General features: G+C 41.0%; 1 protein-coding gene and 1 pseudogene across 1 annotated transcript; both read right to left on the bottom strand.

The window, feature by feature from the left end:
* Window positions 1-6,831: 6,831 nt before the first annotated feature.
* LOC147000904 (uncharacterized) lies at window positions 6,832-23,518 on the bottom strand. The gene is made up of 4 exons (XM_085830984.1): window positions 23,452-23,518; window positions 14,517-14,643; window positions 13,965-14,060; window positions 6,832-11,149 (listed from the first exon to the last, which is right to left on the bottom strand). Exons 1-4 carry the CDS (start codon window positions 23,455-23,457, stop codon window positions 9,120-9,122), a joined length of 2,259 nt encoding a protein of 752 aa, XP_085687110.1. The 5' UTR covers window positions 23,458-23,518; the 3' UTR covers window positions 6,832-9,119.
* LOC110308531 (protein MGARP-like) lies at window positions 12,062-13,258 on the bottom strand (annotated as a pseudogene).
* Window positions 23,519-26,572: the final 3,054 nt, after the last annotated feature.

Here is a 26,572-nt window from a genome sequence, read left to right as displayed (position 1 = left end):
AACCAAGAAATTTCAACAAAGCATTTGATCCATAGTCTTCAAGTTGGCTGGTACCAAAAAATACAAAGACTGAGAACCGATCCAGACTGAAGAACACTAAAGAGACATACATCAGGCATGGCTGGACCCTGAGGGGAACGGGGGCTCCCAGAGTCAGTGTCAGACAACTGACTGACTGAAGGTGGAGCATTGACTGTGTACTGTGGGTTGGAGAGAAACTACAGCAAAGGACTTTGCCTCGATGCAAACTGTAGAGAGTAATTGGCATGTTTTGAAGGAGACTATTAATGCCCTTTATTATTAAATACTGGATTTAACGCCCTTTTAATGACTTTCATACATTAAATAGTGAGCACCTAGGGTACCGTGTTTTATCTCGGTGCCCCTAGAACTTGGAATGGTGCCCAGTGTTTTCGTGGCATAATGAGTGTCTACTTGTAAGGAGCCGTCCTCACATTCACCATTATAAGATGGCACTGACACCTGTGTTCTAAGTAGTAAACAAACCATCTGCACATGCGCTGGGGTAGTTTCCCACCCCATGTGCTCTGCCTTTCCCGTGACGACAACTCTGGCTGATGGGCTGCAGCCAATCAGGGAGTGACACGTCCGAGGCGGAGGACAGTCCTCCATAAAAGGGAGGGGGCTCCGCCATCTCTCTCTCTCTCGGGCTCTCTCTCTGGCTCTCTTCTCCACTGGCTCCTGATGGGGTAAGCAATAAAGCTTGTGCTGCAGAAGATTCCGGTTGCCCTGAGCGTGTTCTTACCAGGGGAACAAAAGCGGCGTGCAATAAATGGTGCCGGAACCCTGGAGCTACTGCATCACGGGGAAGGAGCGGTTAATGAAGTGTTCCCGGAAACAGACTGTTGAGAAGGATCCAATGTGGGTTCAGAACTCTTCAGCTGGGGAACTGTGATAATGAAGTGTTCCCACAAAACAGACTGTTGAGAAGGATCCGGCATGGGTTCAGAACTCTTCAGCTGGGGAACGGAGCAGAACCAGAACTGTGGGGATGGGACGCGCGTTACAGCTTTACAAGGTATGTCTGGTCTTGAACTTTCTCTAGTGTTAAAAGCTTTTTTGTTCCTTTTCACATGTCAACAAGTGGTTAAGGCAGGGTGGAGAATTCTGAACGAAATTCAAGACAGTCTATCAGAAGTAAAGCGGGGAGAGAGAGCAGGAAAAAAGAGAAAGCATGGCGCGCCAAATAAGTATACAGGCCTTTCCACGGGTCTTGAACCCAAGGAAAAGTTAATGTCAGGGAAGAATACCTGGGGAGAGACTAGAAGGAAAGAGGAGAAAAAACAAAGGAAAAAAGAAAAGTTAATGTCAGGGAAAAATACCTGGGGAGAGATTAGAAGGAAAGAGGAGAAAAGAGATGAGTTTAAAGAGCCAGTTCTTAGTAGCTGTGAATCAGATAAAGAAATTAGCCCTTCTGAGAAAACAGACTTGGAGGAGGGAGCAGCTCGTTATGAGAGAGAAATGCGAGCTTATAGGTCAAGAAAAAAGCCAAAAGTGGCTGACAAAGGCCAGCTTGCTGCTCGGCCTCAGGGCAGTCAACTTCAAGGTGCACCTCCACACTATGCGGAGCCCCCGCCCTGCGTAGTGCGTCAGCCCTGTGCAGAGAGGCAGTGCGCGGACTCGTTCATTTCAAGAGAGGCACAAAGGAAGATACAACAGGCATTTCCGGTCTTTGAAGGAGCCGAGGGTGGGCGTGTTCACGCTCCGGTTAAAGAGCTTGCCGAATTGGTCCATAAATATGGAGCCAATGCTAATTTTACTTTGGTGCAGTTAGACAGGCTTGCCGGCATGGCACTAACTCCTGCCGACTGGCAAATGATTGCAAAAGCCGCTCTCCCCAATATGGGCAAATACACGGAATGGAGAGCTCTATGGCAAGAGGCTGCACAAACGCAGGCCCGAGCAAACGCTGCTGCTTTGACTCCAGAGCAGAGAGATTGGACTTTTGACAGGTTCAAACCTTGGCAGCCACATCCAATGATTGGGCAGTTTTAGTTACCTCCTTTTCAGGACAAATAGATAACCATTATCCAAAACATCCAATTTTACAGTTTGCCCAAAATCAATCTGTTGTGTTTCCACAAATAACAGTAAGAAACCCACTTAAAAATGGGGTTGTGGTATATACTGATGGATCAAAAACTGGCATAGGTGCCTATGTGGCTAGTGGTAAAGTAGTATCCAAACAATATAATGAAAATTCACCTCAAGTGGTAGAATGTTTAGTGGTTTTAGAAGTTTTAAAAACCTTTTTAGAACCCCTCAATTTTTTAGAAGTGGCTGGAGTGATTAAGCCTTCCAGTAAAGTTGCCAATATTTTTCAGTAGATACAATTAGTTTTGTTTGCCTCTCCTTTAACTGGAGAAAAGGCCTCACATGTGATTCAACATTGCCTTAAGGCATGGAGTGCTTGGGGAAAACCCAAACTCCTTAAGACTGATAATGGACCAGCTTATACATCTCAAAAATTCCAACAGTTCTGCTGTCAGATGGACGTGACCCACCTGACTGGACTTCCATCTAATAAAACAGAAAGGGGGAGTCGAGGAGGCTCTACCCCGAGTACCAAGAGTGTCTGTGTCTACAGCACTTTTTACACTCAATTTTTTAAATCTTGATTCTCATGGCCATACCGCGGCTGAACGACATTGTTCAGAGCCAGATAGGCCCAAAGAGATGGTTAAATGGAAAGATGTTTTAAATAACAAATGGAAAGGCCCGGATCCTATTTTGATAAGATCCAGGGGAGCTGTTTGTGTTTTTCCACAGAATGAAGACAACCCATTTTGGATACCAGAAAAACTCACCGGAAAAATCCAGACTGACCAAGGGAATCCTGATGTCCCTCGTCTTGGTGATGTCCAGTGCGATAACAACAAAGGGAGAGCAGCGTTGGGAGATACAGAATTGGACGGCTAAATTTGAACAGACCCTTTGAAAATTGAGACTTGCCCCACGCACTTGGACCTGTCCCTGACCTAAGGACTATCTTTTCAACATTTTCCTTCTTTAAAGAATGGGTGGGGGTGGAATTATTTGGAGCTGTTCTTTGCTGTGGATTAGTGTTGCTTCTTTGATTGGTCTGTAAGCTTAAGGCCCAAACTAGGAGAGACATGGTGATTATTTCCCAGGCGCTTACAGCACTAGAACATGGTGCTTCCCCTGATATATGGTTATCTATGCTTAAGCAATAGGTCGCTGGCCACTCAGCTCTTGCACCCCACGAGGCTAGTCTCATTGCACGGGATAGAGTGAGTGTGCTTCAGCAGCCCGAGAGAGTTGCACGGCTAAGCACTGCAGTAGAAGGGCTCTGTGGCATTTATGAGCCTATTCTAGGGAGACATGTCATCTTTCAAGAAGGTTGAGTGTCCAAGTGTCCTTCCCCCAGGAAAAACGACACGGGAGCAGACCAAGACCCCTTTGGGTGATGAGCCTGGGAGGAGGTTTTGTGTAAAGCCCCTATTTTACACACTGGGGATTTGACCTCTATCTCCACTCTCATTATTATGGGTGGCCTATTGCTCTTAAATAAAAGAAAAGGGGGAGATGTAAGGAGCCGTCCTCACATTCGCCATTATAAGATGGCACTGACACCTGTGTTCTAAGTAGTAAACAAACCATCTGCACATGCGCTGGGGTAGTTTCCCACCCCATGTGCTCTGCCTTTCCCGTGACGACAACTCTGGCTGATGGGCTGCAGCCAATCAGGGAGTGACACGTCCGAGGCGGAGGACAGTCCTCCATAAAAGGGAGGGGGCTCCGCCATCTCTCTCTCTCTCGGGCTCTCTCTCTGGCTCTCTTCTCCACTGGCTCCTGATGGGGTAAGCAATAAAGCTTGTGCTGCAGAAGATTCCGGTTGCCCTGAGCGTGTTCTTACCAGGGGAACAAAAGCGCGGGCAATATCTACTGATGGGATTCCCTCTTGAAGACAGTCAGCTTCCAAGTCAGTCTCTACCTGCTTGAACGGTTATATAGTTACAAAGTGCTAAACACAGTGCCCAGAGCCCATACTCTTAATGCATGAGTATATGAGATTTACAATGGACTATACCATATTTACTTTTATAAAGCAGAAATTTAACAAGTTAAGTCCATTAACAATTAATTGAGCATATTATTAGAGTGTAATAAACACTTGACACACAAATGAATGGCTCTCTTAGTTCAGAACATAATCTGAAAACAAGACAGGGAATTGGCTGCCAGTGCAGACCACACGCCATCTCAAGTGCTTTTGATGGCAACCATCCTTCCAGAGGGTAGAGGATTCATTTTTCTTACTAGATATCTGTATAATTAGAGGTGAAGAAGTTGGAGAAAATGAAACCCACCTATTGGAAAGAGAGAAATACACTGTATGAGTTCAACAATTAGCTCTGCTTTATTGATAACATCTTAGGGGTTTCTTAGCTAAATCCAGTTAACTGTAATTAACTCATCAATCTATGGTATCCAGGTCTCACAAAAGCAAAGAGTACAGATACTAAGAGAATAATCACTCTACACTGACTCTTTGAGTAATTAAAAGTAACAACTACCAGTTGTTTGGACTAAGGAAAAAAAAAACTCAGATGATATCACATGCTGGCAAGGATGTGGAGCAAGGGGAATGCTTGTTCGTTGCTGGTGGGAGTGAAGATTTGTACAACCAACACAATCAACTAACATGGACAACTGGGGACTCTTAGTGACTGAACCAACAACCAAAGAACATACAAAGGCTGCCCCTAGCATCCTTGCACATATCTAGCAGATGTGCAGTTTGGTCTTCATGCAGATGCTCAAAGAACTGAAGTGAGGGCTATCTCTAAAACTCTTGCCTTTCCGTGGAATATGCCTCCTAAACTGGGCTACCTTGTTTGCCCTCATTGGGAAAGGATGAGCCTAACCCTGCAGAGACTTTTACAGGGAGGGGAGATATCTAGGGGCAGGGAGAAGGGAATGGGGGTAGGGACTTGGTAAGGGGGAACACGAAGGGGGCAGCAATCAGGATCTAAAGTGAATAAGTAAATAAAAATTTAAAAATCAGAAAAGAGAAATCATTTAATTGGGGCGTGTCTTAGTCAGGGTTTCTATTCCTGCACAAACATCATGACCAAGAGCAAATTGGGGAGAAAAGGGTTTATTCGGCTTGCACTTCCATACTGCTATTCATTGCCAAAGGAAGTCAGGACTGGAACTCAAGCAGGTCAGGAAGCAGGAGCTGATGCAGAGGCTATGGAGGGATGTTCTTTACTGGCTTGCTTCCCCTAGCTTGCTCAGCCTGCTCTCTTATAGAACCAAGACTACCAGCCCAGAGATGGCCCTACCCACAAGGGGCCTTTTTCCCTTGATCACTAATTGAGAAAATGCCTTATAGTTGGATCTCATGAAGGCATTTCCTCAACTGAAGCTCCTTTCTCTGTGATAACTCCAGCTGTGTCAAGTTGACACAAAAATAGCCAGTACAATTGACCCCTTGTCAACTTGACACACAAACACATCACTAGTAAGCCTCAACCCTTACATTCTTATTCATCCCCAAGATCTAAATAACTTTAAAAGTCCCACAGCCTTTACATATTCTTAAATTTTCAATATCTTTAAAATATCCATCTCTTTTAAAATCCAAAGTTTTTGAAAATTCAAAGTCTCTTAACTGTGGGCTCCACTAAAATACTTTCGTCCTTCAAGAGGGAAAAATACCAGGGCACAGTCACAATCAAAAGCAAAAATTAAACTCCAACTGTCCAATGTCTAGGATCCAACTCACGATTTTCTGGGCTCCTCCAAGAGCGTGGGTCACTTCTCCAGCCCTGTCCATTGTAGCACTCACCTTTCCCTCTAGGTTCCAGATGCCTGTACTCCACTGCTGCTGCTGTTCTTGGTGGTCATTCATGGTCCTGGAATCTCCAAAACACTGCATGACCCCTTCAGTCCGAGGCCATCAATTGCAACTGAGGCTGCACCTTCACCAATGGCATTCCATGGCCTCTCACAGTGCTGAGCTCAGCTGCTCTGCATGGCCCCTTCATGCCTTCAAAACCAGTACCACCTGGGTGACTTTTACACATTACTAAGTCCAGCCACAGCACAAGGTACAAACTTGGCTATCTCTGGAACACAGCCTCTGTGCTCTCAGAAAACACTTCTCAGAAGATGTCACCTCAGTGATGCTGGTCTCGTCTTAATCACCGCTAATTTCTTAGCTCCAGCTAACCAGCATCAATAGTCCCAGTAAAGCAAAAGTTTCACTTTAGTAGTTCTGGTATCTTGTCAATCACAGCTGTTTCTTCAGCCCCAGCTAACCAGAACCACAGAATCTTCCCAATCAAAATAGCAATGGCCCTGAAAAGAGTCTTTAATTTTCCCTCTGAAATTTCACAAGCCAGACCTCCATATTCTGTACTGTTCTCAACATTATCTGCCAAGCTCCTACACAACATCTGACAGAGCTCTTATCAATGAATGTATCTTCAAGCCCAAAGTTCCAAAGTCCTTCCACGGTCCTCCTCAAAACATGGTCAGGTTGTCACAGGAATACCCCACTATGCTGGTACCAATTTGTCTTAGTCGGGTTTCTATTCTTGCACAAACATCATGACCAAGAAGCAAATTGGGGAGGAAAGGGTTTATTTGGCTTACACTTCCATACTGCTATTCATCACCAAAGGAAGTCTGGACTGGAACTCAAGCAGGTCAGAAAGCAGGAGCTGATGCAGAGGCTATGGAGGGATGTTCATTATTGGCTTGCTTCCCCTGGCTTGCTCAGCCTGCTCTCTTATAGAACCAAGACTACCAGCCCAGAGATGGTCCCACCCACAAGCGGCCTTTCCCCCTTGATCACTAATTGAGAAAATGCCTTACAGTTGGATCTCTTGGAGGCATTTCCTCAACTGAAGCTCCTTTCTCTGTGATAACTCCAGCTGTATCAAGTTGACACACAAAACCTGCCAGTACAGGGCTTGTATAGAGTCTCAGAGGTTTTGTCCATTATCATTATTGTGAAAAGCATACTACAAAGCATGGTGAAATGCACACAGACATGGTACTTGAGAAGTAGCTAAGAATTCTACATATTGATCCACAGTCAGTAAGAAGAGGCACACACTGGTTGTAAGCTTTTGAAACCTCAATTACGACCCCAATGACACACTCCAATGATGCCACAGTTCTTAATCCTTTAAAAAAGTGCTACTGCCTGAAGACTAAGCATTCAAATCTATGAACCCTTAGGACAATTCTTATTCCAACCACCACACATGAGAAAGTAAAGACAACAGGAGCTTAAAGCAGCTGGTCATGGTCTATCCAGTCAGGAAGCCGGAGATAGATGGAGTTGTTCTCAGGGAATTTTCTAATAATACAATATCGCAGTCAAGCACGTGCTTCCAACCATAATCAGCAGGTCTTCTGACTTCAATTAAACTAATCAAGATAAGTCCTGCAAATGAACGACCTGAGGCTTGCCTCCCACATGATTCTAGAACTCATGGTGTTTACAATTGAGATGTAAGCACTACTTCTTGACCCCTGTCTACATAAAACACTAAATTTAAACACATAATTTGCTTATTTTGTCTGGGCAGCCCATGAATTGAAGTCATAAGACAACTTTCAGAGGTTATTGCCTCTTTCTATTTTGTTGGTACTAGGAATACTAATATGGGTGTGGGTCTTGTTGGCAATTCAGCTTGTTCCCAAAGTCAACATGGTAGCTCTATCCAAAAAGCTTTAAATCATAACATTCCTTCCCTTTCCCCAACCTTACTTTCATCTCATAAGTAAAATAGGCTACAATTTGAAAGGTCCACAAAGTATTTAATAATTTCAACACTATGAAAGCCCACAGTCCATGTGTCACGTGAGACTCAAGGCAATCTCTTGACTGTGAGCTCCTACAATGGAAAAACAAATCACTATTTTTACCACACACTGGCACAGAACAAACATTCAATTTCTAAGACAGAAGAAACAAAAGACAGCAAGGACTATCAACTCCAAGTCTTCAAGGACAAACACGGAGTCTAACAGCTCCACTTTTGACATGATTGTATGAATGCTTTGTATGACATGATTGTTCCAAAGGCTTTACCACATTGCCCCAACTTATAGGCTTCTATTCAGCATGAAGCTTTTGATAAACTTTAGGGTCTCAAGAAGTGTTAACTTTTATTTTTTAAACATTTTAACATTTGTACTTCACTCCAGGTTGAACTACTTTATGTTGAGAAATATAAGAACGCTTTTTAAAGGGTGTGCAACATTTTTCACAGGTGGAATTTCAGTCTAGTATGAATTGTGAGTTGATTCAAAAGTACTTAGTAAGTCCAGAAGACCTTGGCACATTCTTCACATTTGTATGGTTTCTTTGACAGATGAATTCTTTAGTGTTGGTTAAGATCATAAGACTGGTAATAGGTTTTTCAATATTATTTACATTTGTAATGTTTGTCTCCAGTAAGAATCATCCCATGTTTGGTCATACAATGGGACTTCTAAACTAATTGCCACACTCTTTACATTCATATGGGTTTTTTTTTTTCCTCCAGAACAAATACTTTGACGATCCCTAAAGTTTTTGTTGAGCATTTCCCCATATTCTTTGCATTTGTATATGTTATCCACATTGTGAGTTAATTTGGAAAGACATAAGTATGACTTTGTAGAGCAAGCTTTTCCACATTACTCACATGTGTAATGTTTCTCCCCAGAATGGGCTATGAAATGAGTAGAAAGAATCTGAGAAGTTCTAAAGGACAGGACTTGTACTTCACGATTGTAGGGGTTCACATCTGAAATGGATTCTCTTGTGTTGAGAAGGTAATCATGGCCAATAGAAGGCCAGGCCACATGCTTCATACTTGTAGTTTCTCTCTATTGTATTGAATTCTCTTGTGTTTAGAAAGTGATGATAGAAAATGGAAGGCATTTGTACATCTTCTCACTAGTATGCTCTCTCTCCTGTAATGAATTTCCTTATGGTTGGAAAGTATTGATGGATAATAGAAGGCCTTGCCACATTCTTCACATTTGTATGATTTTTCTACTGTATGAGTTCTCTTGTGGTTAGAAAGTAATGATGAAAAATGGAAGGTGTTTCCACATACTCTGCACATTTATGGTTTCTCCCCTGTACAAATTTTCTTATCTTTGGAAATTCTTGATGAATAACTGAAGGCCTTCCCACATACTTCACTGTGGTAGGTATTCTCTCCTGTATGAACGATCTTGTGCTTAGAAAGTAAAGATGGATAATCAAAGGCCTTGCCACAAATTTCACACTTGTATGGTTTCTCTCCTGTATGAATTTTCTTATGGTTTGAAAGCCTTAATGGATTATGGAAAGCCTTGCCACATACTTCACAATTATAGGGTTTTTCTCCGATATGAATTCTCTTGTGTATAGAAAGTAATGATGGAAAGGAGAAGGCTTTTCCACATATTTCACATTTGTTTGGTTTTTCTCCTGTCTTAATTGTCTTAGGTTTGGAATGTCTTGATGGATAATCGAGTCTCTTTCCACATGCTTGACTGTAGTAGGGTTTCTCTCCTGTATGAATTACCTTATGCTTGGAAAGTCTTGATGGATAATAGAATGCCTTGCCACAAATTTCACATTTGTGGGTTTTTTCTCCTGAATGAATTCTCTTGTGATAAGAAAGTTTTGATGAAACATGGAATGCCTGGCCACATACTTCACATTTGTAGGGTTTTTCTTGAGTATGAATTCTCTTGTGCACTGACAGTGTTGATGTACAATGGAAGGCCTTGCCACATACTTCACATTTGTAGGCATTTTCTCCAGTATGAATTCTCTTGTGTACAGAAAGTGTAGATGGACAATAGAAGGCCTTGCCACATACTTCACACTTGTAAGGTTTTTCTCCAGTATGAATTCTCTTGTGTACCAAGAGTAATGATGGAAAGTGGAAGGCCTTTCCACATACTTCACACTTGTATGGTTTCTCTTCTGTATGAATTTTGTTATGTTTGGAAAGTCTTGATGGAGAACCAAAGGCCTTGTCACATATGTCACACTTGTAGGGTTTCTCTCCTGTGTGAATTATCTTGTGTTTACGAAGTGATGATGAAAAACAGAAGGCATTTCCACATATTTCACACTTGTATGGTTTCTCTTCTGTATGAATTTTCTTATGGTTGGAAAGTCTTGATGGATAATCAAAGGCCTTGCCACATACTTCACACTTATAGGGATTTTCTTCTGTATGAACTATCTTGTGTTTAGAAAGTATGGATGGATAATGGAAGGCCTTGCCACATACTTCACACTTGTATGGTTTCTCTCCTGTATGTATTTTCTTATGTCTGGAAAGTCTTGATGGATAATAGAAGGCCTTGCCACAGTTTTCACATTTGTAGGGTTTTTCTCCTGTATGAACTATCTTGTGTTGAGAAAGTAATAATGGATAATGGAAAGCCTTGCCACATATATCACACTTGCAGAGATTCTCTTTTGTATGAATTATTTTATGTTTAGAAAGTATGGATGGATAATGGAAGGTTTTGCCACAAACTTCACATTTGTAGGGTTTTTCTCCTGTATGAATTATTTTGTGTTGAGAGAGTTTTGATGGATCATGGAAGGCTTTGCCACATACTTCACATTTGTAGGGTTTCTCTCCTGTATGAATTCTCTTATGGTTAGAAAGTCTTGATGGATAATCGAAGGCCTTGCCACATACTTCACACTTGTGTGGTTTCTCTCCTGTATGAATTTTCTTATGGTTGGAAAGTCTTGATGGATAACGGAAGGCCTTGCCCAAGTCTTCACACTGGTAGGGTTTTTCTCCTGTATGAACTATCTTGTGTTGAGAAAGTAATGATGGACAATGTAAGGTCTTGCCACAATCTTCAGACTTGTAGGGTTTCTGTACTCTATGAATTCTTTTGTGTACAGAAAGCAATGAAGGAGTGTGGAAGGCTTTACTACATATTTCACAGTAGTAGGGTTTTTGTCCTGTATGATTTCTTTTGTGTGCAGAAAGTAATGATGGAAAATGGAAGGACTTGCCACATTCTTCACACTTGTAGTGCTTCACTCTTAAATGAATTCTCTGGTGATTCTGATATACTTTTTTGTGCTCAAAGCCTTTGCCACATTCTTTGCATGTATAGAATTTTCCCCCTGGTGAGGAAGGGTTGAGAAATGAATGTAAGCAGAGTAATATTCTGTATATTTACAATGCTAATTTTAAAAACAAACATTAACTCATAGTTCCAGTTGTCTATAAAAATGATATACTACATTCAAATTTCTATCTGTATTCATTGAAGCCTAATTTACAACACAGAATAGGTGAAAGTCATGTAAACTTCCACTGAATTATGACCACATAGAACATGGAAACAAAGGAATTTAACCTGACTCACACATGGAAGTAAAAGATATCAACTAAGAAAACCCTCATTAGCATTATACAAGTGCAAATCAACCCATTAAACAAATACAAAAGTTTTATGAATACTTAAAAAGAAAGTATAAAGTAGTGTAACTTGGAAAACACCTGAATAAAATTATATATATATATATATATATATATATATATATATATATATATATACTAAGTATGTAGTTTGGTTTAGGAAGCTATGAACGTTAGGTGGCATTAGAGCACTTTCCATAACATGAAAGAATACATTTCAAGGATTCAAGGCAAAGAGTTTTATGCAAATCTTTTTCTTTTTTTCTTTCTTTTTTTTTTTTTTTAGGATTTTCTAACTTTATTTAAATGAGTTCACGTCAAACCCAGTAATCTGGTCTTACATAGAATTAAGTAAGAGAAAGGCAAAGGAAAATCAAAGTGACACCGGTTGCATAGATAAATCAGTTTCTAAAACGTAAAACTTAAATCCAAACTTAACACTATTTAAGGTTTTAATACAGCCTGATTTTAGAGGGTGGAAAAACTATTAAAACTTGTAAAATACCAACTCCCAATCTATTAGTAAAATTAAATTCTTTAAGGTATATTAAAATATTCTAGGAAGAAGGGCTAAGGTCACTAAAAATACAAAAGCAACTATAGAATTTTGCAGATCAGCCTTGGGGTGATGCTGTTTCCGCTGTGACCTGGGTTTCTTCTTGTGACTCAGGCTGGGCAGGGGTTTCTGAGCCTAAGTGAGGGCTTTCTTCTAGTTCGGCACTCTCCTCGGGTCCTCAGGAGTGGTACCTTCAGCCTCCTTGCTGGTATCAGCCTCCTCCTTGGTGGTATCAGCGCCCTCCTGGCTGTTATCAGCCCACTCCTGGCTAGTATCAGCCCCCTCATTGCAAACGTCAGCCTGGTCTGGGGCTGCACTCTCCACCTCCGGAGTAGACTCAAGGACACCCTCGGTGGTCTCCACTAGGGAAGCCTCGGTTATCTTTAGCTCAGGCTCTGAGCCGAATAGGGATGTCTCCACCAGGGGAGCTTTGCCAGGGGCCTCAGAGGCGGAGGCCGGAGACTCTTCCAGAAGCATAGCTGCAGCCTCTGGGACTTCCTCAGCATCTACTGATTCAGCTTCCCTTACAGCAGTGTCTCCAGGCTCTGAACACACTTGCTTCTGCCACATGCTCCTCCTTTTCACCTGCAAGTGGCTGCAACTCCGCCTTTGTTTGTTCTTTTGGTTCCATTACATGTTCTGTATGTCTGACTTGCTTTGATGTTAAAGCCTTGTAAGTGTAATATCCACCAGCACTGATTGTCATACCTACAACCAGGTAATAGATCATATTGGAGCCTGATGTTCCAGGAAATTTCCTGGATGACATTCCGCGAAGAGATTCGGAGATCAGGAATTCAAGACTGGAACCCAGGAAGTCTAATTTGGATTCAGAGGCCATCCTGAAAAAGGTCCTTATTCCCAAAGTTTCCAAGAAATTCGGAGAGCTGGCCCGAGACCCTCCCTCACTGTTCCTTCACTAGCCCAGGGTTCTGCAACTAGGTGCTGGCGGACTCGGGGCGCTGGTGCCCAGCCTGGATGGGTAGAGAAGTGTGGGGCACTCACCATCCTTCCCCAGCGGCGCGGAACCCGTGGGCGCCCTCTGGGGCAGCGCCAGAGTCTTGGACACAGCCCTGCGGAGACACATCGCTAGATGCCTTACACAAATCTTAGGGCACAATGTTTTTGTGGATTGTATAAAGATGATCCTATCTTTCAAACACTGATTTTTCTGCCTGTATATCTTCTTGTTGTCCATTCATGTCATTGTAATGCTTGTTTTCAGACTTTCTTGTTTTGTGTGTGTGTGTGTATATATATATATATATATTGTTCACCATTTATTTTCTGACTTGCCAATAAAAGCTAGTCAGCCAATGGCTGGGTTGAAGAGAGAATAGAGCTGGGACTTCTGGCAGCCCAAGGAAGAAGACACACACACCCACAGAACACACACCCACAAACATGCAGAAAGAGGGAGAAAGGGGCAGATATCTGTGAGGACAGGGTCCAGAGACACATGAAAAGAAATGTGAAGCCCAGAGAATCAGACCAATAGTAAAGTGCAACTATCATGGGGATTTTGACTGGGAGGCAGTCAGATTAATTTAGAGGATTAGAATCAATTATCAACTGCCCAGGAATTATGTTGTAAAGCTTATCAAATAACTCTATTGTCTCTGTCTCATTCATTTGGGAGCTAGCTGGGGATAGAGAAAAATCATCATTTTAAAAAATACATGTACACATATCTTATGAAAAACATAAATAGCCAAGTTAAAGATTACATGGAAAGGACAGAGGTTAAGCTGCTTTGGGAAACACAAGTTACTCTCATGGTAGAAGAAAACGAAGCTTATGGAACCCAAGACATCCTATATGTTACAGGATGTCCTCCTTTGAAGGAAAGAGAAAATTAGATCTTTAAAAGATGATGTACACCAGAATATTGTGTCTCAATGGCTTTATGTTGTATCTTAAAATTCCCTCCTCTGTTCTCTGACACCCTCCTTCTGACTCACCTGGGTGTACAGTGATGGCCGCTTGCCTCTTCACATCTGAAGGCTCTTGTATTTGTTCCAGAAATGTGACCAGGTATGGCTTAGAGGAAGCAAGACCTGTTTGTGGGAAAAGGGGACAACATTGTTACTATGTTCTCTTGGGAAATAAGATGTCCCTCCAAGATTGTACAAGGATGAGAAGGCACAAAAATAGGAGTATAGAGGATTACTTCTCATGTGTTTTCTGCTGGGCACATCAGAATGCTTAGGGGGAACTTGGAGTTCATGGGTTCCAAGCTTCATATCCCTCATTTACAGGGAGAACTTTTAAAACTGAAGTGTGTGACAGTCTCTTTAAGGCATACCACTTATTTTCTAATATAAATGATACATTTAATAGGGTGGTATGAACACAAGAAGTAGTTCTAAGCTACATGAATAATGTTCATTTTCCTTACAAGTAGCCTTATGAACCTCCCTGTTGAAAGCACAAGCTCCCATGAGATACTGCACAAAGGGAGCAATGTTCATGCTGACAATTAATTAAGAATTCATCATGGAAGTCATCCTCACCCAGAAATACAAGGTTCTTGTAATTCTCCAGCATCACGTCCCTGTACAATTTCCACTGAGCAGGACCCAGGCATTCCCATTCCTCTGCAGAGAAATATATAGCCACATCCCAGAATGACAACATGTCCTGAAGAAGAAAATAATAATTACCACTCATTATTGTTGGGGGTTTGTCTGGTGCTCCTATGTATTTAAATGATAACTTCTGTACCCCAAGCCCTGGCTGCCCCTAGAAAAGCAAATTCCCACATACACCAGTATTCCTTGTGTAAACTTTGGTCTCCAAATTTTAAAACTATTGGTTAAGTAAAACTGGCAATAGTCAATTATGGGAGAAAATAGAGGTAGGCAGAGCTTTGGTGACCAGGCTGGGGGTCAAAGGTAAGGACCACAATGAGGAGGAGAAATAGGGAAAGGAAGGAGAAGACGGGAAGGTCTCCATTAGACATAATAGACCTTTTAAAAAACATATTTATTTACTTTATGTATACGAGTACACTGAATCTGTCTTCAGACATACCAGAAGAGGGCATTGGATGCCATTACAGATGGTTGTGAGCCACCATGTGGTTGCTGGGAATTGAACTCAGGACTTCTGGAGGAGTAAGCAGTGCTCTTAACCACTGAGCCATCTCTCCAGCCCAACATAATAGATCTTGTAAAGTAAAATTCTCCTACCCCGACCCTAGACAGACCTGATCCTTGCTATTTGTCCAATTCCCAGCTATTACTTTGTCTTCTTTATGTCTTTCTTTCTCAGCCCTGGTCAGTTCATTGCCATTTGAGATCTTTATTCCCTTGGGTTCAGGACAACATTAGTACCCCCTAAGAGCCTAAGAGCTCCTTTCTCTCTCTCTCTCTCTCTCTCTCTCTCTCTCTCTCTCTCTCTCTCTCTCTCTCTCTCTGTTTTGTTTTGTTTTGTTTTTCGAGACAGGATTTCTCTGTGTAGCTCTGGCTGTCCTGGAACTCACTTTGTAGACCAGGCTGGCCTCGAACTCAGAAATCCATCTGCCTCTGCCTCCCAAGTGCTGGGATTAAAGGCGTGCTCCACCACCGCCCAGCTTATTCTTCTTTTAAATGGAGAGTATCCATTGGTCAATGTTCCTCCAGGTTTCCATTTCCTGTGATTACCAGCAAATGGGTAAAAATTATATCTCTAATTTGGTTTATAATCTTTTAGGTTCAACATCTGACATTCTTGGATTTCTGAGGCAGCATTAAGAGACAGAAGACAGAAAAGTGATAGGAGTCTGACCGTTAACAAACAGGACCGCATTTGTTAGTTCACACACTGAGAGACAGACTTACTCTCCTGGCAAACTGGGGAGTATAACAGATAATGAGGAGGCTGTGACCGTTTATAGGGGCAGATTGAGGGGGTTGGGAATGAAACAATTTTGCAGCACAAAATCAACCTTTCTCTCCTCAAGTTTCTCCTTTGCCAAACTGTTTTCCAAAGTTGAGACCTGTGTCTTGAAAGAGTGGATAGGTGGCCAAAGTCACCTGTAATATCAGAGCAGTCCTGCTTTACCACCAAGCAGAGTGGACTAGGTCCAGGGATCTTGGTCAGAAGTGCTGCTGATATAGGTAAGTCAGTCTGAGAGCATAAGAAGCTTGGACACACAGGATGTGGGACTTGTCTTTTTATGCCTAAAATAATAATGTCCTATCCCATCTGCTAGAGTCTGGCTTGTAAAAACAGGATTTCTGAGTGAATACAGCTGACCTTCTTCAAACTGACTTTCTGGTACAACCCACAGAGCAATGTTTTGGGGGATAGCCTGTCACCCAAGCTAATCTATCTTCCCCAAGAAGACATCACCAGGAGGAAGAGACTGCAGACCTGTAGAGGCCCCTAGAGAGCAGCATCTTCCCCCCTTCCAAGTCCCTCACCTGTCTCTACAAGGTTCATGCCAGGTTTCTCCCTTCATACAACCTCCACACCCATCACACACGTTCAGGGGACTTGATGCCCCTCTCTGTGTGTACTGATATGCAGTCTCATCTGTTATTCTCAGCCTATTTCCTGCCTTCCTTCTAATTGTTCTGTACTCATAAACTCAACATCATTCATATTGTCACAAATGACCATATTGCATCTTTTATCATCACTGAATTCTATCACAAATTAATCATGTGTTTCGCAGTTCCTTGGTTATTTTCTTCATGGTTTAGTTAAATTCATGAAAATTAAAGATGTTCATTTCTAACCACATTAAGATGAACTCAAAATCAAAGAAAAAGGGAATATAAAGAAAAACAATGTGTTTGAGTTAAAAGAATATAGAGTTGTTTTACAACTGAAAAGAATAAAGGAAGCTGTTATGAAGTCAGATACACAAACCTAATAAAACAACATTTAATTTTGCTGCAGATGGGCTGTCTGCTAGGACAAGCCTGAATTTTCTCCTAAAAATCTTATGTCCCATTCTCATAGAAAACTAACCCATATAAAAGAGCACACTGGCATTTCCCCTCAATGTCCAACAAGATGTCTAGAAATACTTGCCATTACATATTGCTTAGGTGAGCACGAGGACACAGATTTTAGAAGAAGAGTCATAAACTTCTTCAAAGACTACAAAACGTTCTTACAAGGCAGGAAGAAGCCCCCCAGGGTCATAGAAGACAGGGAACTTAAGGAGAATGAGTGCTTGATGCTCAAGAAATCAAAAACATCTGAAGGATGGAAATAACACAACAATCTAGGATTAGAAATGGGGATTCAATAAAGAGAAACACGGAAGAGGACTCTTGCAGAAATGAAGACAGAATTTAAAGCACCAAAGTATCCAAAAAGAAAACTTAAAAGAAAAACTTTCAATAGAGTGAATCAGGAGAAGACAGCATATAAGGACTTACAGATAAGGTAGATGATCTAGACAAAATAAGCTAAGAATATGAAATAAAATAAGAAAAAAATCTGTGGGAAGGAAACTTATAGGAAATGTTAGACAAGGTGAAAAGACCACATCTTCAAATTACAGGCATAGATGAGGGGGAAAAAATCCCCAGGCAATGGCTTAAATATTATCTTCAAGAATAACTTCTTAATCTTCTCTAAATTTTATATATATATATATATATATATATATATATATATATATATAATTTATATATTATTTATATAATATATATTACTAATTGGACAAGATCAGAAAACAAAATACTCATGGAATAATAAAATCTGTAAGTGAAAGAATACATTTATTAGGATAACAGCTGGATCTCTGAAAGCAAAAGAACCTGGAGAAATGCATTCCAAGTCCTAAAGAGGCTATGACATCCAACCTAAGCTGCTGTTTACCACTCAACTCTCTGCCGTACCTCAAGGAAGAAGAAAAGCTATCCAGAATAGAAAGAACATTACAAGAATTATATTCTAAAATCAAACCTATGGAAAAAACAGAGAACAACACTTTAGCCTGAAGAGAGATGAGCATAGCTAAGAGACTCTAGAAAGGAATCGGAAGCCAAAATTACTAAAACACAAAGGGCCACTGAGAACATAAACAACACTGAAAATAAGGAACACACTGACAATGAACACTTACATACTAGAACAAGTGATACCCACAGTTCTCCTTTCAAGATACAGGCCAGGAGAATGGATCAAGAAACAAACTTATGTGCATGTTGTCTACAAGAAAGAGAACTGAGTGACTTCTTTTCGATTTTTTTCAAACAAGACAGTTTTTCAAAATATTCCCTTATGATTTTCAGGGTTTTATTTTTTATTTTTATTTTTTGTATCTGTTATAATGTCTTCTTGTTCATTTCTGACCCTGATCATTTGGGTTGCTTATCTTGGTTAGCTGGGTCAAGTGTCCCTCAATCTTGTTTATCTCCTTAAAGAACCGTCTGTGAATTTGGTGATCATTTGAGTATTTTTATTTGACCTTGTTTCAATTATTTCCCTTCTCATTAGTTTGTTTTGTGTTGCTTGTTTGTTTTTCTTTCTTTTTATTCTTTGACTTTGACAGGATTTGAATTATGTTTGTTCTTGTTTATCCAAAATTTCTTCATTGTATCATTCAATCATTTTTCTGTGTTCTTTCTCATAGTTTCACATAGGCAATTAGAGCTGTAATCTTCATCCACAGGACTGCCTTCAACAAGTCCCAGAGATTTAGTTTTCTTGAGATTTTATTTTCATTCTTGAGCATGTTTTATATATAAATAAACAAAATTAAAGTGGAAGAAATTAACACCCTAAACAGACTCAAATCAAATGGGGAGATTGAAATTACAATAAATAGTTCCAGCTTAAAAAAAAAATTCTGTGCCCAGACGGATTCACAACAATTCTCTGAGGCATTCAAAGATCTACAATTAGTCCTTCTTCAACCATTTGATAAATATATGAACAGAAGATGCACCTACAAACAAATTCTATGAAGCTATTATCACTCTAATACCAAAATCAGATAGAGACCCAACAAAAACTACAACAAAAGAACTTTAGTAGCCAATACCCACAATGAAGTCAGAACCAAATTGCTCAAAAATATATATTGGAAAGAAAAACTTGCAAAGAAAATACAGACACACGTTAAAAACATTATTGACCATGACCAAGTTGGCTTTATCCCTTAAATGCAGAGATGGTTCATAATATGCAAGTAAATATATGCAATAAATGACAGAATATTAGGAACAAAAATCTCATGATCCGCTCAACAGGAGAAGATTCTTTAATGTACTCCAATAAGTTTTTATGATAAAAGTGCTAGAGAATGTAGGGTGAGAGGGGTGTTTCTTCAAGGGAAGGAATGCAAAACCGGTTTCCCAGACAAAGGTTAGGACAGATTGCTGGTGTGCTGAACTTTATTCTATCACTGTGGCTAGAATCTCTACTGCCACTGGGTCTCCTCCAAGATGCTTCTTGTTATTAGTTTTTCTTATTCATTTTAAGACTGTTTTTCCACTTCATCTATAAAACCTATGTTGATAGACTTGACTATGAGTATCCTCTTATTCACATATGATATGTATTTAGCTAACACTGTCTCTAGGAAATTTACATATGCTTTATTGTGCATTTAGGATTTACGTAATTATCACCAGAAGAGTTTTCATCCAATTGTGCTTGTGCGTGAATATGCCTATAAAAAACAAGTGTAGGTCAAATCTACCTCCTCCTGCCCCATTTAAACAAAGAACTGCTAATGTGTTGGGCAAACTGTCTTCCTGCCTTCTCTGCCTTGTTATTTGGATGGTCATGAAGGCCAAGAAGCCCTGCAGAGATTCTGTTTGGGAGCATAAGAGAGAGAATAGGATTCTCCCCTTACCTCTCTTCTACCTCCATCAGACTCCTGAACCATACAGACAGGAGCATGCTGTCCTCTGAAAGGGTCCACTCAGCAGCTGACTCAGACAGATAGACACCCATAGCCAAGGAGTAGATGGAGCTTGGGGACCCTTATGGAAGAATAGGAGGAAGGAAGGGCCCTGAAGTGAATAGGAACACCACAGGAAGATCAACGGAATCAACTAACCTGGACCCTTGGTGCTCTAAGAGTCTGAACCAACAAGCAAAGAACATACATGGGGTGGACCTAGTCCTCCCTGCACATCTATAGCAGATGTGTAGCTTGAACTTCATATGGGTCCTGAACAACTGTAATGGGGGATACCTCAAACCTGTTACCTGTACCTGGGATATGGTCTTCTAGCTGGGCTGTCTTGTTAGGGCTCAGTGGGAAGCACCTAGCCTCACAAAGACTTGAAGTGCCAGGGTGGGAAGCAAACCCGGGGGACCCCCACCAACTCAGAGGAGAAGGGTAGGGGAATGGGGAAGGATTGTGGGTAACCAGGAGTGGGCAGTGAGTAGGATGTAAATTGAATATGTAAAAAAAATTAATTAAAAAGAAAATAGAGAGACAGAATGGAAGGTACATATGACCTCATGGGGGAAACTGGGAAGAACTGGGAAGCTCTAATTAGGGGAGTGGAAGAACATAAATATGGATTTAAAAGGGAACCTTGGAGCTCTTACTCCAACTCCCTACCTGCCTGTAGCTCATCTAGACAAACCTAACAGTGGTCACCGTGATACCTAAACCACAAAAAGACTCAACAAAGAAAGACTATTTCAGACCAATTTTATTTATGAACACTAATGCAAAAATACTCAATTAAATACACACAAACCAAACCCAAGAACACATCAAAAATATCATCCAGCTTGATGAACGAGACTTTATCCCAGGAACACAGGAGTGGTTCAATATATGAAGGCCCATCAACTAAATCCACAATATAAACAAACTGAGACAAGCAAATATTTCATGATAGTCTCCTTGGATACTGAAAAAAAAAAACTTTGAAAAAATCCAACTCCCCTTCATGTTAAAAGCCTTGGAGAGATCAGCAATACAAAGTGCATAACTAAACACAAGAAAAGCAACATACAGCCAGCCAATAGCCAACATCAAATTAGATGGAGAGAAACTTAAAGCAGCTCCATTAAAATCATGGACAAGACAAGGCCGCCCATCTCCCCACATCTCTTCAATCTAGTACTTGAAGTTCTAGCAAAAGCCATAAAACAACAAGAAGGGGATACAATTTGGAAAAGAAAAAGTCAAAGTATGGATATTCACAGATGATATGATAGCATGCACAAGTGACCCCCAAAACTCTACCAGAGACCTCCTACATCAGATAAACATCATCAGCAAAATGGTTGGATACAAAATCTGCTCAAAAAAAAAAAAATCAGTGGCCCTCAGTTATATGAACAATAAACAGAGTGACAAAGAAATTAGGGAAACAACTATCTTCTCATTATCCTCAAATATTATAAAATATCTTGGTGTAACTCTAACCAAGTAATTGAAAGACCTATAAAACAAGAACTTCAACTCTCTGAAAAAGGAATGTAACTAAGATATCAAAAGATGGAATGATTTCTCATGGTCATGGATTAAGTAAGATTAACAATAAAAATGGCTATCTTATCATAAGCAATCTACAGATTCAATGCACTTCCCATTAAAACTACAACATAATTCTTAACAGACCTTGGAAAAACAATTTTCAACTTCACATGGAAAAAGCAAAACAAAACTGTATACCTAAAACAATCCTGTACAATAAAATGACCATCCCTGATTTCAAGCTGTACCACAGAATAGTAAAACAAACAAACAAACAAATAAAACAACAACCACAAATGCATGATATTGGTACAGAAACAGAGAGGTTGAGGAACTGAATCAAATACAAGATCCTGAAATAAACCCATACACCTATGAACATTGATATTTTTTTTTTTACTAAGAAGACAAAAACCATCCAATGGAAAAAGAAAGCATCTTTAACAAATGGTAGCTGTCTAACTGGATGTCTGAATCTAGAAGAATGTAAATAGATCCAATTTATTATCCTGCAAAAACTCAAGTCCACATGGATCAAAGACCTCAACATAAAACCAGATACACTAAATCTAATACAAGAGGAAGTATAAAGTAGCCTTGAACACACTGGTACAGGAGACAGCCTCCTGAACAGAACACCAAATAGCTCAGGCACTAAGATCAGTAACTAATAAATGGGGCTTCATGAAACTGAAAAGCTTATGCAAGGCAAAGGTCGCTGTCAATAGGAAAAAATTGGTAGCCTACAGAAGGGGAAAAGATCTTCATCAACCCTATGTCTCATGGGGGGGTGATACCCCCAAAAATATAATGAACTCAAAAAGGTAGACACCAACAACCCAAATAAGCCAATTTAAAAACGGGTTAAAGAGCTAAGCAGAGAATTCCTCAACAGAGGAATCTCTAATGGCCAAGAAAGACCTTTAAAAGGTCCAACATTCTTAGCCTTCAGGAAAATGCAAACCAAAGTGACTGAGATTCTACTTTACACCCAGCAGAATGGCCAAAATCAAAAACTCAAGCCACAGCACATGCTGGCAAGGATGTGAATCAGGGAGAACACGCCTCCATTGCTGGTGGGAGTGTCAAGTTGCACAACCACTATAGAAATCAATTTGGCAGCTTCTCAGATAATTGGGTATAGTTCTACCTCAAGACCCAGCTATACCATGGTCATATACCCAAAAGATGTTCCACCAAACTTACAAGGCACTTTGCTCAACTACATTCGGAGCAACTTCATTCATGATATCCAGAATCTGGAAACAATACAGATATCCCTCGATGAACAAATGGATAAAGAAAATATGGTTCACTTACACAGTGAAATGCTGCTCAGCTATTGAAAATAAGGATATCAAGAATTTTTCAGGCAAATGGATGGAACTAGAAAACATCATACTGTAGGCTTAGAAATTTCAAGACTTACTTAATTAGAGTTCTTGAACGCTTCAACTTTCCCTCTAGCCCACGTACCAGAGGTAAGGGGAAAGAAAGGTTAATTATTTGGATTGTGCAAACACAGGATCATACCAAGTCCAAGATTATTCTGTGGCTATACAGCCATGTATTGTGATGATTCAGGTCACAGCGGTGTCTATTAGAAATTCCTGTTCAAACGGAGGCGTCCATAAATCTAACAATTCATTCCAAGGGAATAGGAACTAACATTCCACACAACAGTTGCCCTCACAAGACTCTCTGTTCCAGCACACTAGGAAGTTCTGTAAATCCCGAGAATCTGACTATAGCCATGTGATCACGGGTCAGCTAGGCAGAGCATGTTCTTCAGCAAAGTTGAGTGCGCTCCCTTCAGCATCTCAGGTACAGGCAGTCAGCAGAACCAGATTGCCCTGGCTACCCTGTTGTTTTCCAACCTTCTCCTCTTCAATCCTGCTCCCGGGGGCAGTGGCCCATCCTAGGTCAGCACAGCATCTCCAGGTCAGCAGCTTCCCCTGTCTCCCAACCAGCCTGAGTCAGCTCCCTCCGCGCCCGACCCGCCACCCTACACAGTCCCTCTGGATCAGCAGGAAGGCGTTGCTCCCTGCACCAACCTCCATGTCAGAGATCCAAGCCCAGTTCTGAGCAGGACAGTCCCCTAACTTTGGGGGAGAAGCGAGGTTTAAGAACGAACCCGGAAGTTCAATACTGACAGCCCCTTCTGGTGATGTCATAATTGTTGGGACTACATTTCCCACAAGTCAGTGCAAAGGACTTCCAGGAACACACCAAATGGGTTTTGTGCACTGCCTGGGTACCTGCCCTCCTGTGAGCAAGTGAAATTAGAAAGAAACAGTCTTCTGCACATGGGCAGCCACAGGGCATTCGGGCTTTTTTTGAAGTGCTGTGGTCTCAGCACGCGATGTTAGCCTGTGAGTCGAGCCTTTAGTAATGTTAATCATACATGCTAGTTATTTCTGCCAAAATGTGATTTTAAAGCTCAAATCTACTTATGAAATCATACTAACACATGGAAAAATCATGCTTTCATGGTCTGCTTTACTTAAAAATAAGGAAGCAGGAAGGTAATGTAGGACTGTGCATTTCTTTAATGAAACCACGCTTGGTGATCCCGCCTGACATGCAGCATCTCAGGTGCTTAAGACAGAAGAACAGGAAATCAAAACTAGTCACCACCGGGTGTTCTCTGAGCACAGGCTTTCCTCCTCCCCATCTCCCAAGAGGAGGCACAGAGCTCCTGGGATCACACTGGTGTGTCTACTGACTCTTGGTACACTGTGCACTATAGGATTTCCCTTGTTCCCTTTGATGTTCCTTATGGAATTTCCTCTCTGTCCTGATCACGCCATGATTCATGTTTCAGACTATTTAAATATTTGGTATATGTCTTGAACTCCCCTCATTTCTAAGCAGAACACTGAGATGATTCCTCCTTGAATACAAAGGTGTTAGAAATATGTCCCTACGACTGTCAAGTGAGCTCAGTGTAGTAAAGAAGCTGCATTGGGACCATGGAGTACTGAGAATGCCCATCTCTTCTTAGGAAGATTTATTGCTGGGCAGTTTGTGTTTGAGACAAAGGTACACACCCATTATAAGGAAGGCTTCATGCTTCCATGATGCATACAGATTAACAAGGAAGCTGTTTTAGTGCAGAGACTATGTGAAGTTCCTGTTCAATTCTTGTATTCCAGGCAGTGTGCTAACCCAGGGATGCAGCTCCTCTTAGAGAAACTAGAGTCATCAAGCAGTATTAAACAATACCCCTAATACATTAATCTGGACACTTGATTGGCATGTCTGTTTAGAATGAAGTCATGACTAGTCTGTACTCCTCCTGAAGGCTGCAGGAAGGGCATTGCCAGCAACCATAAGTACTGCTAGGCTTTCAATATGTGAGTGTACTGACTGAGAAGGAACTGACTCATCTGAGAGGTGCTGATCTGTGAGGATGAAACCTCAACTGTTCTGCAGTTTCCATTTCCTCCTAGTGAAATTGGTTAATTCAAGAGGAGGAGGAGGAGGAACTAATATGGTGTAGGCACAAACTGAACATGCAGACTCTAGAGAAAGCCTCATTCAGCATGATGTTAGCGGCCCAGGCATACTTACAGAAAGTTTACCATAGTCTGATTCTCAAGCCTTATATGCTTGTTTAGACCATGTTGAAAGTTTTAGCTTTATTGCCTACACTATCATTTTATAGTAACTTAATACTTTAAGTTTCTCCCATAGAAACATTCTCCATTCAATGTGATGTTTGGCCAAATTCCTTTTAAAAATCTATGCTTACAGTAAGCTAAAGAGATTGTTCAGGAGTTGAGAGTAATTAAATTCTTACAGAGCATGAGTTCGTTTTCTAACATTCACATCGTGGCTCACAAGCACAGTTCTAGAGGACCAACCCAACTCTTGACATCATGAAGCTCATGTAGAAGAGAGGAGAGGAGCACAGGGACATAGACAGACAGACAGGTGTGCACGTGCACACACACACACTGCTAGTAAAATTATATATGTGTGTGTATACATATATAAAAATGTATGTATATATACATATATGTATGTATATATGTACATATATATAATTAAAAGTATTTATGGGGCCTATGGTGGTATGTTTCTTTGATTCTAACAGTTATGGGTCAGAGAGACTTGGATCTCTGTACTTCAGAACAGCTTGGTCTTTTGAGTGAATTTCAGGAATGTCAGCACTACACAGAACAACCCTATCTGGAAAACACTGATGAAAAAAATTCAGGCCTCATGTTTGAACAAATTTGATGTTTGTACTGGCTGGTTCTGTGTCTCAACTTGACACAAGCTGGAGTTATCACAGAGAAAGTAGTCCCCTTGAGAAAATGCTTCCATGAGATCCAGCTGTAAGGCATTTTCTCAATTGGTGATCAAGGGTGGGAGAGCCATCCCTGGGCTAGTAGTCTTGGGCTCTATAAGAAAGCAATCTGGCCGGGTGTGGTGGCGCTCGCCTTTAATCCCAGCACTCGGGAGGCAGAGGCAGGCGGATTTCTGAGTTCGAGGCCAGCCTGGTCTACAAAGTGAGTTCCAGGACAGCCAGGGCTACACAGAGAAACCCTGTCTCGAAAAACCAAAAAAAAAAAAAAAAGCAATCTGAGAAAAATATTTTCAGGAAAAGCATGGAAGAAATTTTTTCTAACCTAAAGAAGGAGATGCCTATAGAAGTACAACACCTGTTTAGATCGTCAAAATATTAGAGCAAAAAAGAAAGTCATAGAGGCAAAGGGGAGGTGGGTTTGGGATGGAGGTTTTGCAAAAGAGAAACTGGAATGGGGCTATCATTTGAAATGTAAACAAATAAAATGATTATTAAAAAAGAGAGAGGGAGAAAAAAGAAACTCCCATATATAATATTTATCCTTTACAATTAACTAATATGTATACCAGAAGAAGAAGAAGAAGAAGAAGAAGAAGAAGAAGAAGAAGAAGAAGAAGAAGAAGAAAACGAAGAAGAAAGAGAGAGGCAGGAACTAAGGTATAAAACTGCTAGCTCAGTAAGGTACCTTTAAGTTTTTAACTATATACACAGCCCACTTCCCTGCACTGCTCTGCTTTCTTCTAGGTGCACCCCCACCCCCTCCCCTCACCCCCATAGACCTTCAGGCCGTGCTGCTTTCCTGGACCAACCTCTGTGTTAGAGACACAACAGGAATGTACAGCAGGGCGGGACTCTTGCCC

Source organism: Mus caroli, unplaced genomic scaffold, assembly GCF_978045245.1.
Source record: "Mus caroli unplaced genomic scaffold, Mus_caroli_1 scaffold_15, whole genome shotgun sequence".
In the NCBI taxonomy this organism is placed as follows: domain Eukaryota; kingdom Metazoa; phylum Chordata; class Mammalia; order Rodentia; family Muridae; genus Mus; species Mus caroli.
Note: the sequence above shows the minus strand (reverse complement) of the source record. Positions and strands in the feature narration are given on the sequence as shown.

Bases quoted from the DNA above. Each gene is read 5' to 3' on its own strand.
- LOC147000904 (XM_085830984.1), bottom strand. The intron at 14,061-14,516 runs GTGAGGATGACT...TCCCACAAACAG, and splicing joins CAAGAACCTTGTATTTCTGG to GTCTTGCTTCCTCTAAGCCA. The intron at 11,150-13,964 runs GTGAGTCAGAAG...CTTCCTCACCAG, and splicing joins GGCCATCACTGTACACCCAG to GGGGAAAATTCTATACATGC.